At 35.2% G+C, this 18894-nt stretch overlaps 1 protein-coding gene across 1 annotated transcript in view; it reads left to right on the top strand.

The window, feature by feature from the left end:
• LOC132545948 (cardioacceleratory peptide receptor-like) overlaps nt 1-18894 on the top strand; it is a 51423-nt gene that overhangs the window by 31502 nt on the left and 1027 nt on the right. The window contains exons 2-5 of the mRNA XM_060209629.1: nt 2019-2154; nt 10146-10343; nt 11843-12000; nt 18718-18886. Coding sequence (XP_060065612.1) covers nt 2019-2154; nt 10146-10343; nt 11843-12000; nt 18718-18886 — 661 coding nt within the window. The remainder of the gene's footprint in view (nt 1-2018; nt 2155-10145; nt 10344-11842; nt 12001-18717; nt 18887-18894) is intronic.

The raw sequence follows: 18894 nt of genomic DNA, 5'->3' as shown, positions 1-18894 counted from the left end.
AGAACATTTTAATCAAACGTTTTCTTGACACGGTTTACTCTAAATGACGTCCAGATTTCATTCAACTAGTTGAGCAATCACCCAGCTATGAATTTGAGAATACATAACGTCAATAGGGAAAATTTCAATTTATTGAGTAAAATTTCTACATGTGTATACAACGTAATTTGTCAATTTTGCGATTAATGCACCTATCCAGCTGTTATTGACATCTATATATATATGTACTTTTTGGATCTTTCGACATTGCTTCAAAGGTGTCAATAATTTAGACCTAGAAGGACGAAATAGCTGTAAGATACAGTTTAAATCTTGTATATATAAATGTATATGTAATTATATCAAAATCGCTTCAGATATGGAACAAGTAATGATTGTTGAAGCAGAAGACGCTTACTCTTTCAGAACACTTCGTCTTATTCTCCTTTGAATTATATCAATTGTTCGTGGTTTGCCCTTGTGTCCCCGTTGCTTTACATTTGTGTGTAAATTTAGATTCTGTTAACATGGTGGTATTCTGTTTTCGTTATTGAAAACATTATTGTATCAAAATCGCTTGTCATCCTTTAACCACCATTAATGAAATAAAAAAAAATCAAATGTCCTTAGAATTTCGAAAATAAGTAGAATATCTATTCGATAACCACTTCATTAGGAGTCATCATAACATGGCAGATGTAAGCAATTAAGCTGAAAAATATCACGGCTAGCAACTTTTGTCCTTTTTCAATGTATTCATTGAATAAACATTAAAACGGAAATGGATGACAGGCGAACACCGTTAAAAATTATCAAATATTCAAATGATTGAATGATATTTACAACAGGATTTTGTTTTTGTTATTTATCTATTTTTTACTTCTCAATGTCTCTCTTTGAGATACTTTTCTGTTGGCCTTTGACTTAGATTCAACGCTAAGTAAGGAATACCAATGCTTTAGTTTAGGAATTACAGAGACATCAAAATGTGACTTCGTTTTCCGGGATTATCTTTCATCTTTGAATGGAGTTATCAAGGCTTTCTTAAGCAGATGTCGGTGAAATCCTATTCTTTATACATGCACTACACAAATGCCATTTCCCCGGACAAATTGCATGTTGAAAAAACATGATACATGACCAAATCAAGACCACTGGCCTTGTGGTCATTGATAACTTGTTTAAAAATTTTGATAAATTTGACCCCTGTGGCCTTGAATGTACGTCAAGGTAATTCATATTAATAAAGTTGGTAGCTCTTCATTACTACTACAGGCCTAATATCACCACCCCTTGGCCATATAGTTATTAAGAAGAAGTCATTTGAATGGTATAGTTATTTTTCAAATTGATATTAAGTTTGAAAGAAACAATGAGTTTTTTTTTTAATTTTAAATCCCCTTCCAATATGTCGCCGCTTCCTTACTTTGAACAACCCACATGTTCAATAAGATTGTTGTCATTAATGTAGAAGCGCTTATCCTTACGAAACAAATTACCTTATTTTATGTGTCTCTGCATCTCAATTGCTCTCATTTCAACCAAATTTAACTTAGAATGAAGTTATAACGCATCGGCATGTCTTGGTTTTATCGGCTATAAAAAGGGTTGGGATCCCGATTATGGACAGATTGTGTTTCTCCGGAAGATTGAGATCGTCTGTACTGTTGGATTGTGTAACAAGATATTTACCATTTTGTTTCTGAACTGCATACGACGGACTCGTATGTCAATCAGTTAGGTAGCTTCAGCGATAGTCTACATTATCTTATCTTGTTGATAGGCAATAAACCCAGCGAACAAACATATATACATATAATAAAGTATTTTCTGTAATGATCATACATAGTGTCATAATCGTCATGAAATATAATCGATTTTTAACGATCTTTATATATTCTGTCGCGTAAGCTATCTCCTGTGGTGTGTTTTCCAATTGTTTCCTTTACATTAAAACCCACGTAGAGGCGAGTATACGACACCAAACTATAATTCGTTGTAATAACCTATGTATTGTTATTCTATTTCATTTCTTTCAGACGGCACAAGTCGCTTTCATGTGCGTCCTGTTTCTGGTCACCATGATAACAAACACCTTGGTCTTATTCCTCATATTTTTATCCAGGAAGATCAAGTCTAGAATGAATATGTTTATCGCCAATCTCGCATGTGCAGGTAGGTAAATTGTTATATGGGTAAGTACATAAACATTTTTATCCTACAACTTGCACTGTATAAATATATCTGTCTTCACCCTAGCAAAAATACAGCTTAAAGTTTCAGACACTGACCATGTATTCTCTTTGTATATGTAAATATTTTTGTCTTCGTCGAGAGTTCAAACAGACAAATGGTATACCATGAGAAAAATTGACTTATATTTGTTTTCATACGAGGATGATTCATCGAAGAGCTTCTTAAAACAGGTCGCAATGATTGTACAAAAGACACGCAAGTAAAAAGCAGTTTGATTATAAGAATTGGATACAGTAGACCTAAATAATGAATTGACCTTATAGCTGTATCGTCCTTCTAGGACATACATTTTGAGACCTAGACCGAGACTGAAGCCACAAAAATTGATCAAAAGTAATATCAAGTTCTATCCGCATACTTTGATATTTTTTCTGATTTTACATTGATCTGACAAGTGTATTCTGATTCTGAATCGTGTCGCTATTCCAATGACTTATGCATGGTATGCAGGTTACGATAGAATAAATAAAAAAGAAAACAACATGTGATCCTAACTCAAATTCAATAAAACTAAGACAAATTATGAACGAAAGAACAACTTACCCGAAGACTCCTTAAAAACAAGAAATGAAAATAAGACATGGTGTTCCAGAATAGTTAGAGCCTTCTGCTTCATCTAGGACAGCCGCTATTTAAATCCCAAATGAGAATAAGGTATACAACAACGGGACCAACGGGCTGATTAAACGAGCAACAAACAAGTCCAGCTTCATATCGCTATGATCATGTCAACAAATATCTTGTCGTGGAACGTTATTGCAATAAATATTAATATCAAAAGTTTTAATTTCAATAATATATCAGTACATGACATTAAAACTGACATTATATGACTGTGTAATTGTAGAATATGCTTGTTAGCCGAGAAACATAACGTAAAATAGTTATCGAAATATGAAAGGTTCTACACATAATTCCGTCCATGAAATTTGTGTTATCAAGCGACGACAATCAACAATATGAGATAAACCTTAGGTACGAAAAAGAAGTGGTTAACAATAGTAATTCTGTTACCTCTGGTCGATAAAATGTCATACTTTTTTACAACCTGTCGTTCTTCTAGACTCATGAATGACCAGACAATAAACCCAATATTTGGTTTCAATTTACACGGCCACATTGTCAGACTATGTTCGCCTTTGTTATCAACTTTATAAAGCTTTACTCTATTTATAATGCATTTTCGAAATGTGACTCAAACTTTACAATTTTTTCTACGGATTTTCTGTCAAAACATCATACTTTGTAAAAAGTTTTTTCAAATTAATTATGAAAATATTTTTCCCCTAAGCCTCATAGGTTTTCTGTAGTCTTTGGAAGTAATTATCAAATAACAAATAAAAAACATGAAGTTTAGAATGAAGTTTAATGTTAAAAAAAAAACATTTTTAGGATCATTGTCATTTTTTAAAGAACAATGTATGATTTTGATTTTTACAAAACAATTGCTAATCTGATATTATATAATTATATTTTATGTATTATTTCTGGTCTGACGTTGTCTAACTAAAGTAGGTCAGAGCACTGACAACTATTGCAGACTTTATAAAATAGATCAAGACCAGAATAGTAGACAAAGATAATTTCTAAGGAACTCCGAATGTCATTAGATAATTACACTTGATCACATTTCGAACCTAGATACAATAGTGAATGGTATATAATCGTATAATATATATGGGAGTATTCCAAGGAAAGGCTTAATGTTTATAGACGTGCCAGTAAAAATGTCAACGTGGTCTCCAGGGAAGGAGGAGGAACGAGCAGAATTACTGGAAATTAATTGAGTTGTTAACTCGGGTTAACCACTCAAATTAGCCAAGCGTCGTGTGGAAATCTTAGAACGTTCGTCTATTCACTTGCAGAAATCATGCATTTCGCAATGTAGCAATGATTTAGGACACATGCCAAAGTCACGAACTGATCGGGAAAGATAGAATAGATAGACTGAATCACAGGGTTTCCTGTTTCCAGTGGGGACAGTAGACACATACGTCACCCATAATTTTTTTTCTATTGTAACCGAAACTTCATTCATTCCATAAAGAAAATATTAAGAAAATGAAGTATGAGCAAAAACATTGGCCTTCCCTCTTTTAATCCACCCAATTTCAAAAGAGGTATCCCCAGAGTCGCCTGTATATTAGGCAATGAAGAAAAAATACCTGAAGTTGGTGATTATTAAGAATGATGAATCATCTTAATAACATAGTTGAAGTAATTTTTCATTGGACGATTCTGTGAAATAGTGGATCAGTTGTAAGATTCTTTGAGATATAAAGACTAAACGTTTAGAATAATTAGATGTACTAAAACGCTTATTCAGCTAGGTTGTTCCGGCTGTTCATGTAAATCGTGAATAATTCAAGTGAGTAATGTCACGTTATCAAATGAGAACCAACGAAACAACAGGAAATTGAATATTTTTTTGCAGTGGGATCAATATGATCACAAACTTCCCATAATTTTCTTTCATCAACTTGCATCTCTTGAAACTCTTTGCTGTCGAGTTTGTCAGTTGACGAAATCTTGCACGAAAATGGTGATATTGAGAACAGGCCTTGGAATATCGATCATCTGTAGCAAACAACATAGGTTTGGGATGAAGGGATGTTGTAATCATTTGATAACTGTATTAGAAAGTTGCTTTACAACTCTTAGATTTCGCTTGTAACCAACCAAAAGAGAGAACCGGTGTAACTTGTCAATCAGCTACTTCCTGCGAAAGCTTTAGATGGATCGCAATTTCTAGTCCTTAATGCTGTGGAAATTCCTTTGATTTTCTCACTGTCTTATTCACCTTTTCAGTTTGGCTATAAACTTTCTCATTAAACAAGCATTTTTTGTAATATGGAAATTGTCTTCTGCTGTATTGCGTCCGTAAGAAAATTGGAAGAAAAGGATAGCTCATCTAAAATCACTTTACGCTGTGATACTGGTCTCAAGTGCACCAGTGAATATCCATTGTTAAGAACTTAAAAGCAAGTTTCTTGAATAAAGGGTTGTTTTCATGCATTGTCGCCGTCGTCATTTCTCAGCATTTCGTTGTCTTTCACACAAGTCTCTCTGACTCAGTGGCGTCGGTGTTGCAAAATTTCTGTGTGATTAGTGTTTTTTCTTGACCTTCTGTCGTAATTGGTTACTGAACATTGCAATGTGGTTAATCGTAACAATTACACATCATAACAATTTTGTGTAAAATTCTTAAATATCATCATCATACGGATTTGACCGAATGAAAAGTGAAAATATCTCAACTTTAACCCCATTTTCATGATGTCAAATTGTCGGAATATATTGAACAACTTTCCAAAAAATTAATTCATATGTGTTTGTTCTATGTTAATCAAGTTAAACATTATGAAAGGAAAATTGGCAGTGCAGTAAGGTTTCTTACTTGTCTATTGGTGATTTGGCCATCTTTATGACTCCACTGGCCACCCCTTTAAATGGCAAAGCAATGTTTTACAGAAACCCAAGGTTCCATATATTATATGTATTGATATTTCTTTCCGAAATGCACACGAGAGACTTTTCACGCACTAACGCCCTGGACTATTTTTGTTTCCCTTTTATTCCATCCTAATCTGACTATATTTATATCTAATATCATATTATATTGCCAAAACAAAAAACAAAAAAAAAACAACAACAACAAAATTAAACATTAAATCGAGAGGCTGTAAAGGTCAATGTGTTAAGGCGTCTGACGGCCCTCTATGTTTGGGTCGCGCGTTCGAGGCTGACGTAGAACAGTCGCCAGGTACTGGCCACAGGTCGGTGTTGTTTTCGGGAACATCGGCTCTCCTCCACCACCTAAACCTGGACTTACAAGAACAAATGAATACTTGCCGTATTGATGATGTCCTTTACCCTGAGTTGATTCAATGTCCTATGATTTATATGTGTAGTTTTCCATCCGGTAATATCGTTGACATCTTCTGTTGATTCTGGACTTGGTAACCAACAGCCTTACCATAGAATCCAATTATTTACAAGAGAGAGAGAGAGAGTGTGTGTGTGTGTGTGTGTGCGTGCGTGCGTGCGTGTGTGTGTGTGTGTGTGTGTGTGTGTGAGGGTGTGTGTGTGTGTGTGTGTGTGTGAAACCTAAGCCAGTTTCGTAATATACTGTTTTCTCTCATCTCTGAGTTTCAGTGCAATTAGGCCTACCATACCCATACCCACTCACCCACAAACATGTTTTGAGATCGTAACATTTCTTACTCGGATTGACAAAGATTTACATGACGGATACCTTCGATGAAGCAGAAGACACTTACTCTTCCTGAACACATTTTTTATTGACTCTAAATACTCTAAATAGATGAAACGTAGTCAACATATTAACACAAATGAAAATGACTTAGATCTCGTTCAATTAGTACACGAACAAGACCGGCATTCGAAGAATTAACATCTTCGTTTCATTGACGACACTCGCAAAGTTCAAATATTGGTCGACCCAGGCATGTTATGACGTTCTGCATTGAGAAGGAAACATCCGGCATACTAATCACCGTCGACGCATCTTACTAAGAAAATACCGACATGAGAACATAATTATAATCTAAACTCAAATTCAATTAAATAAGGGCAAGGTATAAACAATAGAAAGACCCATGAATAAAAATCGTAAGGGAACAAGTCGTGTTCCGGAGGAGTTAGCGTCTTCTGCTTCATGGAGGACACCCATCATGTAAATCTTTGTTGAAATAAGTAATTCCACGTTCCCAAATTAGAAAAAGGCATATAACAATAGAAACAACTGGTGAGCATCAAACAAGTCCAGGTTCATGTCACATCACAAAGAGATAATTGTGACAATAAATCTTTCCAGTGGTCTTCAAATCCTGAATTTTATGTTTCCCTCTAACTTATCAACATCTTTTACGGTAATCGTTATATTGAGGACAAATGGGCTTGCATAACTAGAAAGCCTTTATGTTTTTCCGAATGAAAAAGTAATTAGCAACAACAAATCTGCCCTTCTTATTACGGTTATATAGGATTATATTCTTATCCATCCTGTGTTTAATGAGTTGTCACTGCTGTATCGCCACAACATTTCAGATAGTCTACGAGCTCCCGTGAGACATCCATCATTATATCGCAGCTTCTTTATAAATACAGTGATGTCTTGTCTGTATTGCTGTATTGTCCGGCGATAATCCCCGCCAGACGCGTTCGACAATGCCTGTTAAAACTGAATAATTGTTCCCTCTACAATTAAAACTGTTTTCATTTACGTAAATTTACATCTCTATCAATAACTTGATGTTGTTTTCCTAAGACCTAACTGGAGAGACGTATAAATGATTGATATACCAATTACCGCGGTTTATTTCTTTATTCGTGATGCTAGACAAAGGCAACAAGGAGTACAATATCATAGAATCACGCTACATGTATAAGAATTTACCTTTTCATTGAATATCTCTTATAACTTAGGGGTTTATATTGATAATGGCTTGTTTCATAACATAGCCATGTGGCGCAGTGGTAGCGCACTCGCCTTTCACTCTGTCGACCAGAGTTTGATTATCCGATCAGACGTGAAATGGTATGGTGATCACCTTCCTAACCACAGTTACTTGGATACTCAGGTTTATTTTCACATTAAGACCACTGCATATTTCAATCCAGACAAAGGAGTGATTAAAATAAGTAATTTTTTTTTTTTCATAAGAATTTATATATTGCTTAAGCGATTCCTCATATCAAATAGCAGAAAGATATGATATACCTTTAGATTGTAGTGGACATTTCTTTGCTTAAAAATGTTTGGCTAGGAACTGGTATCCATGATATAATTGTTGGGGGTGATGGCAGTGGTCGTAGTCATTAGTGATATTGGTAGTGATGGTGGTGGTGATGGTCCCGGTATTTTTTATTACAACTGAAAAGAGAGATGAGACCAATCGATGAAAGACTATTCTCAAAGGTATCGATTCTATACGGCAGATTATTTGACGACATACCTTTGCATAAAATATAGATGATGAAGCTCAAAAGTTTTATCAACCAGACGACTTTTAGAATCACAAAGAACCATAACAATGGTACGTGTTAAATAAATAATGTAATACATAATGTGTTACCCTTTTTCATGAATTAATCTTGTATTTCCGCAGAGGGATCCTTTTTCATTACATCAAGCATGCTTTCAAGGAAAGAAAATTATGTTTTAGCTCACTTCCTTGGATTGATGAGAAAGTTGACTGACAGGCAAGGGTTGTAGGGTCATGGCTACGTGAAATTGCATTCGTTCAATTATCTACTGGTTTCAGCGTTGACCGCTTGAAATACCTTGTCCTTGACCTAAATGTTTTTTTATTTAGTTATCTCCATGTATTCCCTCAACTTGCTGTTTTAGAGAACATCAGCGTGTCAATAAAGTTGTAATTCTAACTAAAAATTACTGAAAAGATAAAACAAAATTAAAATTTACACAGTACGCGTTGTAAAAGCAGAAGAGGTTAAAGACAAGACAAGATCTGCTTTTCGGAAAGAGTAAGCGTCTTCATCGTTCACGAAACCGCTAGAGTAATCTACATCAATTGAAGTAATTCCATGTTCTCGAAATGAAAGTGAAACGTTTCTTACATAAAGTGTTTTTGTGCAATTTTTTTAGAAATATGCTATAAAAATCATAATGATGTTTGCACTAGCAGAATAGAATAGAACGGTATCTACGATTTACTTGTGACGTGTTTATAGCTGCACTTGCACCTTCACCAGACAAATGACCAATGTGATGGACATTGGCACTGACGTATGTAGTGATTGAGATTGTGAGGAATCGACTATTTGTTCCGGCTGTACTATAATTCTGTGTCCTAGGGAAGAAAACGGTTGGCGAAATGGTAAAATGGTTTTAAAAAACGTAACAAGAAGCGTGCCACTATCCGAATGAATTAAAACGTTGCATGCAAGTTACGGCAAACCTCTGGAACTAATTGCCTACCAGTGTTTCTGCCACCTCAAAATTTCTTCCGAGATAATGAATGGTAATATATTGTAAATAATGACTCATTCATAGTCTAGTATATTGACGCTAGTGAATTTGATTTCAGTAAACAAATTAAATTTCGACGCCTAACATTGTATGACCTCGTTATAACAAAAACTAGATCTAATGACAGTTATTTTAAGGAACTAGCTTCTGCCCGACCTTCACTGTATTGGTTTATCACTGATATTACATTACTATATTCCGCTTTGCTGATCGTTATGGACACATTGTCATTGAATGTGCGAACGATACAAATACGAGAATCGCATAAATACATGTATGTAATATTGACAGAATATGCCGTATCGCATTTTCGATATCCCTGGAGTAACGATCACTTTCGCTCTCTGCACCCCTGAAACATGTCCCAGTAAAATTGAAGCACAAACGATGTAATTTGATTGGTTACAGGAAAGATAAACTGACCAATCATAGGCTAATATGCTCCTTTTGAAGATTACAAAGGAGCGACATCCAATTTCAAAACCATTACAATGTATACGACCTCATTTGATATACAACAAATTATCAAAGCAGTCTTTCCGTCTTTGCCACAAGGTTTTGCACATCGAAACTTCAATTATGCCATGACATGTTCCAGGGGTGCAGAGGGGTGCAAAATGATCATAACCCCTTAAGTATAGTGTACAATTAAGTATTGCCATCCTTCTAAGACACATCCGTGCTTTTATCTGTTAAGAAAATTCGAAATCTATCTTTACAGAAAGGGCATTCCCTATTGCATGTGTGATCAAAGGTTAACGTATAACTTAGATATCAGTCAATGTGTCGTTCATCTTCCCAATAGGCTACCTTCATCGAAGGAACATTTCAATCTATATTTCAGTCAATGGTATTTATGAAAAGGGGAATTAATATGTCCTTTTTCTGTCTTCAGATTTACTGGTTGGGATTTTCTTCATTTTGACCGACATATTGTGGAAAATCACAATTGAATGGCACGCCGGGAACATTGTCTGCAAATTGATCAAGTTCACACAGACGTTTGTCATCTACGGATCTAGTTATGCACTCGTTGCGCTAACCATTGACCGACTAGAAGCCATCGCCAAACCGTTGAACTTGCAGACAAGAAGTAAGTACTCTACATTCAAGGGAAGGCGGTGGACAAATGAGGTCATAATGAAAGGTAATGCTGGCCTAGCAAAATGTTTATAAGTAAAAAGCAATTATCATAAAAAGGGATGGTTTTAGCTGAAAAATCAATAATTGATAAAAAAAAAAATCTTCGTCGTTTTAGCCCTGATATTTGCTCAATTTATATGGAACTACTTACCGAACAGATCAGAAAATTTTAAAGGAACTCTCTTTGTAAAAACGTCATAGTTTTAGTAGTAACTTTTATTTATCTATGTAACCATGATAAAACGTTCACGCTCTTTTCCCCGTAGGAATTTTGAAAAGTTTGAAAGTATTGTAATTTAATGGATGAACTCGTGTTATATAAACTATTGTGGTGTCTGTTGAAGATAAAGAAAGGACGTCACAGATTATATTATGACTTCAATACGTTAGTCATAGATATAACAGCAAATACAACTTTAGAGGGAAAGAGAGATAAAAGAAATGTCGAGAGTACATGTGTTTTACCAACGGCTGTATCCATCGGAAGGTCTCGTAGCATGCAGCAAGCAAAACCATATTCAATTCTAAATATATTGTTTTCTTATAAATTTTCAGTTAATTACATAGACTTAATAAGATAGCCTACAGCGATAAATAGACATTTTCACGTTAATTTCCGCCAGATTCCCTTACTGCAGAAGATCATTATTGTCATAATCAGAATGTGTCAGCAGGTTCCCTTATAATATGTTGGTTTGAAATGAGACTGACAGAGTTTTTTTTTAAGAAATCATAAGAAATCAAAAGTGCAATTTGAAATAGAATTCGGATTTATTTTTGAATTTTCATGTACAGGATTGCGTGCATTTTTATTGTTATCGAAATAGCATGGAAGTCGGTGAGGAGGTCAGAAGGAACGGTAATTCGAGGTGGCTGCGCATAATGAAATTTTACTTTCGATCTTCGCGAAATGTAAGGAAAATGTTAAATGTTTCAATATGTCCATATATAGTGGATGTACGAAAGTATTCACCTGATTTCTGATATTCCTTTTTGGCATCATATCGTGAGACTTGTATATGATATTAGGTGAAATGGAAACGATAAGAGAATGCAATTCCTGAACATTTCAATCGGAATGTCATTCTGATATTTAAAATTATTTTCCCTTTCAAGTACTTAAACATTTAAAAGTGAAAACTAACAGGTTAACAAAATCCAAAACCAAAAGCGGTAACTGAGAGCAAAAAATAAATGCGAAGCACAGGGAGAATATGCGTCTGTTTTCTGCTTATAAGACGACAGTCGATATAATTTGTTAATAGATATATACTCCAAACATATTGCAACAAAGACGCGTAAGTGAACGACGCATTTTAATAAACTTTAGAGTTACAATAGAGCAATACAATGGGTTTGCTTCTACAACTTCTATTATGGAGATTGACTTCAGTGATGCCTTATTGTCGAGCGACGGTATATAAGATAACTTTATTGTCTCTCTCCTAGACCGACATCACCGGGTGCTAATCAGTCTTGGTTGGTTTTTCTCCTTCCTATTCTCGCTGCCACTCCTTCACTTGTACAACGAAGAAGTCGTGGACGGAGGCGTAGACGGTCCCAAGGTACAATGCTGGATGTTCCTTCCGGAGCCATGGATGTGGAAGGTATGTTATTGTCATTTTGATACACTCACGTTAAACACATCGTTAACAATATCTACCTTCAAATTAAACCAGACATAGTTCATTAGTTTAAAATGTCAATTCAATCCGACCCTGTCTTAATCTAAAAGCCTTCAATGAAATCAACGGCAGAGCCATTTCATTCGGAAGAATGTACTGAAGTTTCCAATATCTCCAGTTGCCATCATGAATTATGATATAAAGAAAATTGAATATTCATTCCAGCGAGATTTTCCTTATAGTATACAGATAAAAAAAATGATTTTTCGTTAAATTTTCATCATATCTACCGCATTCACGTACTTGCATTATACGGTTATTGATAATTCTATCAATTTATAAATCAAGACATCATAAGTGAGATTTATAGAGCTTTTTAATATATAGAGCTTCAGCAAATTCATTACCTCCATAGAGCTTTCGAAGTCGTGACGAAGCCTAGTCGGTAAATAGGGATGCCCTCACATCCATTAAGGAGTCTGTTACTAAGAAATCAACTTCATTTAAAAAAAAAAAAAATGTGAAATTACCAATTCTATCAATCACTCATGTTGGTCAAAATGCAAGAGCGAGAGGGGTCTTACAGGGGGAGGAAATAGGAGCATCCGTGAATAACGAGGTCGGGCAGGTCACCCAATAACTTACAACGTCCGTTGTGGAATCGATCCCAGGACTCCTCGGTGACAGGCGAGTGCAACTTAATATAACCAAAATCGATCAAATGATTGGAGGGTCCACTTGCTATTCAACATATTTCGTAATTTCCATATGTCTGATTATTTCGAAAGACCGTCAAGTACATGCGTTCATTCTGAATTGTGCCACTGTTTGATTGAATTAAAACGTGACATGCAGGTTCCGGCACTAAAACAGTGTCTATCATCTGCCATCTCATAGACTGTGCAAAAGACACAGAAGTGAAAAGCACATTTCAATACAAAAAATCAATGTAATGTCTATTTCTCATGGGAATGAATCGCTGACTTGGGCCACATATAGACCGTTGACTTTTCTTTAACAGTGCCGTTCTTCAGCGGCTGTGTGGATATACCTTTGTAAGAACCGTGTTAAGTAATACAAACTAAGTGCTTTGTCATCATTCACTTCATGTGAAGAAGCGTGGTATGGAACTAAATGGCTCCATACGATTAAAGTGTTTCACATAGTTTTCTTCCTATAAGCGTTGTAAGGTAAATTTCCTGTTACACAATATCATTAAGATGTTAATGAATAAATTGCCTCTTTAACATACCTCTCTTTAACGCTAGGTATTAATTTGTGTCCCGTACTTAACATTTGTGCTGCTTTTATGTTACAGTGTCTTGACCTATATCAGTTGACAAAAGGATTTTGTATTGTTTTATGATTAATTTCGAAATATGAGTACTAAAATAACAAGAATAATACTGACGTCAACGGATTCTTAGCTCAAATTTAGATTCAGGTATATTTGGCAATATATACATATATATATATAAAGAAAGGTTTACACTGAGACAACTAAAAACAAAACATATGGTCATGTGGTTAGTAAAGTATTGTTAATCCAAGAAAGCAAATACCACGTTCTCAAATGAGAACAAGATCAAAAACAAAAAAAAAAAAAATAAAAACAAAAAAACAAAAAAAAAAAAAAAAAACGAAACTACTTGGCATGCTTACAAGCAACAACCAAGTCTAACTTCATAAACTTCAAAGGTTATAGACGTCAAACTACAATATTATCTTTATCAAACTGCATTTCCCGAAAACCCTGTGATGCGAGTTTGTCTGTCAATTGGTGATATCATGAAACTGGTAATATTGGAACAGGCCAAATATCGAATCAACTGCGATATATAGTTACATTATATATACATATATTTAAAATTCAATAGAGAAACTGCAACCATCACACATCATATTATCATACAACTTGGTGGTCCATGTTGGTTTCTTTAGGAAAAATATCGAGGTAAGCGACCGATGTAGAAGAGTCCGTCGTGTCCTTGAGGAGCAGAACTGAACGAAAATGATGTATAAGAAAAAATTGTACATTGTACATGGAAATTTCTAGCTGTTTGGTCATCAGTGATTATTAATATTAGCTAAAAAAGAAGGTATATTTGTAGCCAGTTCCCATAGATTAAGCAAGCTTGACCAGTTCCGGTCTATTACCGGTTTGCAGTGGAGACTGGGTTGTTAGTTTTACTGTTTCCGTGATATTGCTCATTCACCTTCATTTCTTTCTTTTTCTTTTTTCTTTCACACTTATTCAACTAATTTGCATTAATTCTCATTCTCAGTCGTCATTGAATAACAGATAAAATACATCTTAAGAAAATGAATGAAAATAGATTGTAAGTGAATAATTTTCGACTCTATCGCCTAAAGGTGATACAAAACAGAAAAGCTAGGGCCAGTTGTTAAAATTATCCTTGATTGCAAAGACTAAAAGTGTTTAAACCTGAAGTATTGTAACATAGAATATCTTCATAGTATACATATCTGTGTGGATTTAAATCCGAAAATATTGATTAAAAATAACCCAACTGGTGATTGTCACTGTCAATATTTTTGATGACTCCTGATGAAGTCGAACCCAGGATCTTTCTACCTATTTTGACTAACTCTCTATTAAATGAGTCTAAGAAGAGAATTTCACTGTTGCCGAATTGACAGAAAGTGACTAGTATTTAAAAATTGTACCAGGGTAACTAACCATTGAAAACTTAATTTTAACTATTTGCCAACCTACAGCATGCGTTAAATTGATCAACGACTCTGAGCAACTCCACGTGGATGCGTAAACCATCCTTTGGAAAACTGGAATGTATACGTGCGAACGTCGACTCATGTTTTGTCAAAACACCATATTCAATCCCATCAGTAAGCTTTTCTATATAAATAATATCTGGCTGTTGATGTTTAGGTCCTGAATTACCCCAAATTTCCTACTGGTGAGGTTGGCGACATTTTGAGAAAAAATACCCTGGAGAACATTGTTACAGTTCCGGGACATTTACGAATGAGGTAAAGGGTACAATGCGTTTGAATTTTATTATTTCACGTGCACAGCCCCCAGCTGTTGCAACCTTTTATGAGTCGATAGCGCATTAAATGTTAATGTCTGCTAAAATTTCATAAACAAAACAAATGCTTTGTAAAAAATACTCCGTACGTTTGTTTTAAATGTCTCTCTGGGTTCATTCCCTCCCCGCCCCATCTCTTTCTCATTTTTCCAACCACGATGTGTACGCAACCGCGTTTTTGCGTATGTATTGACACAGCCCTGGCATATCCGATTAACGTGGTTAGTAAATTTCCTGTATCAAAAGAGTCGTTATCAATATATCTGAAAGTGAAATTGAAGGAATACGCTTTCAGGTACAGTAGAGCCAAATAGTGAATTAAACTGTGTTAGATACAGCTGTTTTGACCTTCTGTGGTTAAAGTAAATATTTAAAACCACATGGGAAATTTCAGTAACTCCAATATTAAATAAAAATCAACGTTGAATGAGCTTTGATTTCCATTCATTTGAATTTGATTATCATTTGCTCGATGACCGAACATCCATCAGTAAAATCCATGTCAATATTGCGTTTAATTTATTATCACATTTACAATTATCATATATACATTTGTATTAAACTTGATGCCTCTGAGCAGTGTTTAACCAACGTCAGATGACTCTTGTGATTCCTTGTGGCGCTGAACATGTTACAAAGCTCATTCAATCATATTTCCAAATCGTCGTTTGCTGCCTCGTATTCCAAAAACGATCTCCGTGATCCAGTTTCTTACAACTGACAAAGATCGATCGATGTCTGTGTTAGAGTGATCATCAGATGCTGTGCTGTGACGTCATCTGGTCGCGAGGATTAACTTTAACATCCTATCCCTAGACTATGTAATTCAGCATGTTGAAATTAGATAAAAGTGGATCCATTATAGTCAGATATAAAGTGATCAGGTAGCTGTGTTATCTTCCTGCTTTGTCTACTGTTTATGTCATTTATTCCCTAAGACCGTCACACAATAGCATACTCCCGCCATCGTCTTCTCAAACTTTGCAGTAAACAAGCGTTGATTGGATCACAAAAAAGTTAATTTCTAGTATCACAGCTATCTGGCAAGTGAAAATCTTTCAGCAATTGCCAATGATGACTTATAAGGTTTATGCAATTATTCTCCATATTATAACACTGTACTGCAAGTTAAGTAATTCTCAATAGATTGTTAGGTCATTTGACCCGAAAGGTCAAGATGACCTATTTGCTATCGTGCATAGCTCGTCCTTGTGCGCCGTCAGCGGTGCGTAAACGTTTGCTTTTCAAACCCTACTTCTCTTTCATGTCCATGAGGATAATCATTTTATAAATTAATTTTGATAAACCAATCTGGGTGTCGGGGGACGGGGCCCCAAATGGGGAGACGCTGAAATTAGATTTAAAACCCTACTCCTGCTTTCTGCCTGGGTACATTCCAATAAGCTTTTGCCTGATTCATCAGTTAGGGTAGACAATTATATTTTCAATTCAGAAATTTAATACGACCACTGGGGCCTAGGGCCCCAAAAGGGGAATAAGGCAATATTTTCCTTCAAAATGTTACTCTTTTTTAATGCTTGAATTGTTTTCAAACACATTTGGTCTGAAACATCATTGGGAGTGGGAAATCATTTCTTTAATTCAGAAAGTTTTTTCAAACCCGAGAGAATTTACGGCAGGGCCTCAACCAAGTTTGAGAGTGGGGGTCTTAATTTTTGTTTAATTTAGAAAGTTGATTCGACACCTAGAGACGTGCTAGAGGGGCCCCAAATGGAAATTAGACAATGTTTTGATTCAAAACGCTACTCCTTCTTAATGGCTGGGTAGCTTTCAGCCAAAAATATTTGCAGGTGGGTTATTCTTTCTTAAATTCAGAAGGTTGATTTGACCCCAAGTGACCTTGGAGCGAGGTCACAAATGGGAGAATTAGTCAATTAATTTGCTTGAAAGAGCAACACTTCCTTATGGCTTGATTTGAATGCAACCAAATATGGTACAAAACATCATCGAGGGTGGATATGAATTTCTTAGATAAAGAAAATTGATGTATCCTTAGCGACTGAGTCCAGGCTCCAACAGGGAAAGTTAGATAATATTTTGCTCCAAAGCGCAGACACCCATCAGCAAATTCTATTGTTTGTCCATCCATTCATCGATTGTCATATGACCGTTAAGGGCCATTGCCCTCTTGCTTTCAATTTATTTCCTCTTTTTTTTCTTATTTTACATTATCTTTTGACATTTTGTTAAGAACTAATATTTTGTGTTAATGTGCGTGTTGAAGAGGGTGTTAATGATATTTGTTGATTTATCTTAATATTGCGACTGGTTATACTAAACATTTTTCAAACCTATTTCCTGCCGAAACACACATATGCAATCATCCTTAAATGCAATAGATTAGTTACAAGGATATACGTTACGTTCGCTAAGCGGCGCGCGTGGAGATACCGATGTTGAAACCATGATGTTTCATGAAAGCTCTGCGCTGACAACAGAGACAGCATAACTCGTTAAATCACTATATTATCATTTCAAAATTGTCAGGCAGCTTTTATCAGTCACGCGATTTTATCCATCATGCCCAATATTTTTTCGGTTTGGCAGTTATTCTGCCTGACGAGGAACTTCCGTGTTGAAAGTCAATAATGTACTGAAAATAGTTATATATTTGATGGCGAAAAAGAAGAAATGAGATTTATTCTCAAACCGGAAATAGGCAAATCACCTCACACCGTATTTGGCTATAAATTTGCCATCAATACGCCATTCTTGATGTTGTAACGCTTTTTACCAGCATGATTGATACTTTCTTTGTACTTTTCTAGATGAAATATTATGATTTCCTTCTAAACATGATTTAAAGCTTTTTTTTACAGACACAGCAATTTTACTGAACTTTTTTTTTTTACTATAAATTATTTTCTGGCAATTAATTTTTTCTCTGTGTTTGTTAAATACCATCTGGCTCACCATGTATAGTGAGAGTGTTGACTATTGTGACACAGGGACATTGTTTTCGTAGGGAGATTTTTAGTGAATCGCGTCATTAGCAGTTTAATATTGTCCTGCTGAAATATACCACCAGTTGCCACATGACAGCACATATTGGCATATAACGATTGACAATCAGCCAGTCAATATTATCACGGTCCAGCCCTTATTCTTGCACATGCAGTGACAATTTCTCTTCACTTATTATTCTGTAGCACACAAAATACTTACATACCACGTCATGTTTACACTCTGGTTACAGACACAGGCCATTATGTCATTAAGTTTTGACTCATTGAAGTCAACAGTTGCCAGCTCAATTTAGTATGTTTCTCTTTGATGTTTTTTCCCGATATCGGGATGTTGTAATTGACTTTCTGGACTTTGTTAATATGTCTTGTCTCTGTATAAGAAGACATATTGAAAATCTTGACTTCGCGTTGTCGTTAATGACATTACAAGATTCAAGATATTTCCTTTGTATGAATTTTAACTGATTTTTGTTATCAAATTACGTGCAGTTCATTAGATTTGGCATCTACCCGTTATAAGTTCATGACTGACACTTATGGGTTTTTTTTTATTTCAGATTTGAAAATGTAGAAAATCTACTGATTTACTTTATATAAATATTTCACATTGATTTTTCATTACCAGTGTCCAATAATTTCAGGTTTACATCACTCTTATAGCCATGGCAATATTTGTGGTCCCAGCCCTGATCATTATGTTTTCGTATCTGTTCATCATCTGTATAATCTGGAGAAAAAACAGTTCAGCGTTATCCTCACACGAATACAGCTGTGAGCGCTACCTACTGACTACTACTACATCGGCAAATGGTAGGTCA

This window comes from Ylistrum balloti, unplaced genomic scaffold, assembly GCF_031769215.1.
Source record: "Ylistrum balloti isolate Yb309-2 unplaced genomic scaffold, AGI_CSIRO_Ybal_v1 Utg369868, whole genome shotgun sequence".
Lineage (NCBI taxonomy): Eukaryota > Metazoa > Mollusca > Bivalvia > Pectinida > Pectinidae > Ylistrum > Ylistrum balloti.
Note: the sequence above shows the minus strand (reverse complement) of the source record. Positions and strands in the feature narration are given on the sequence as shown.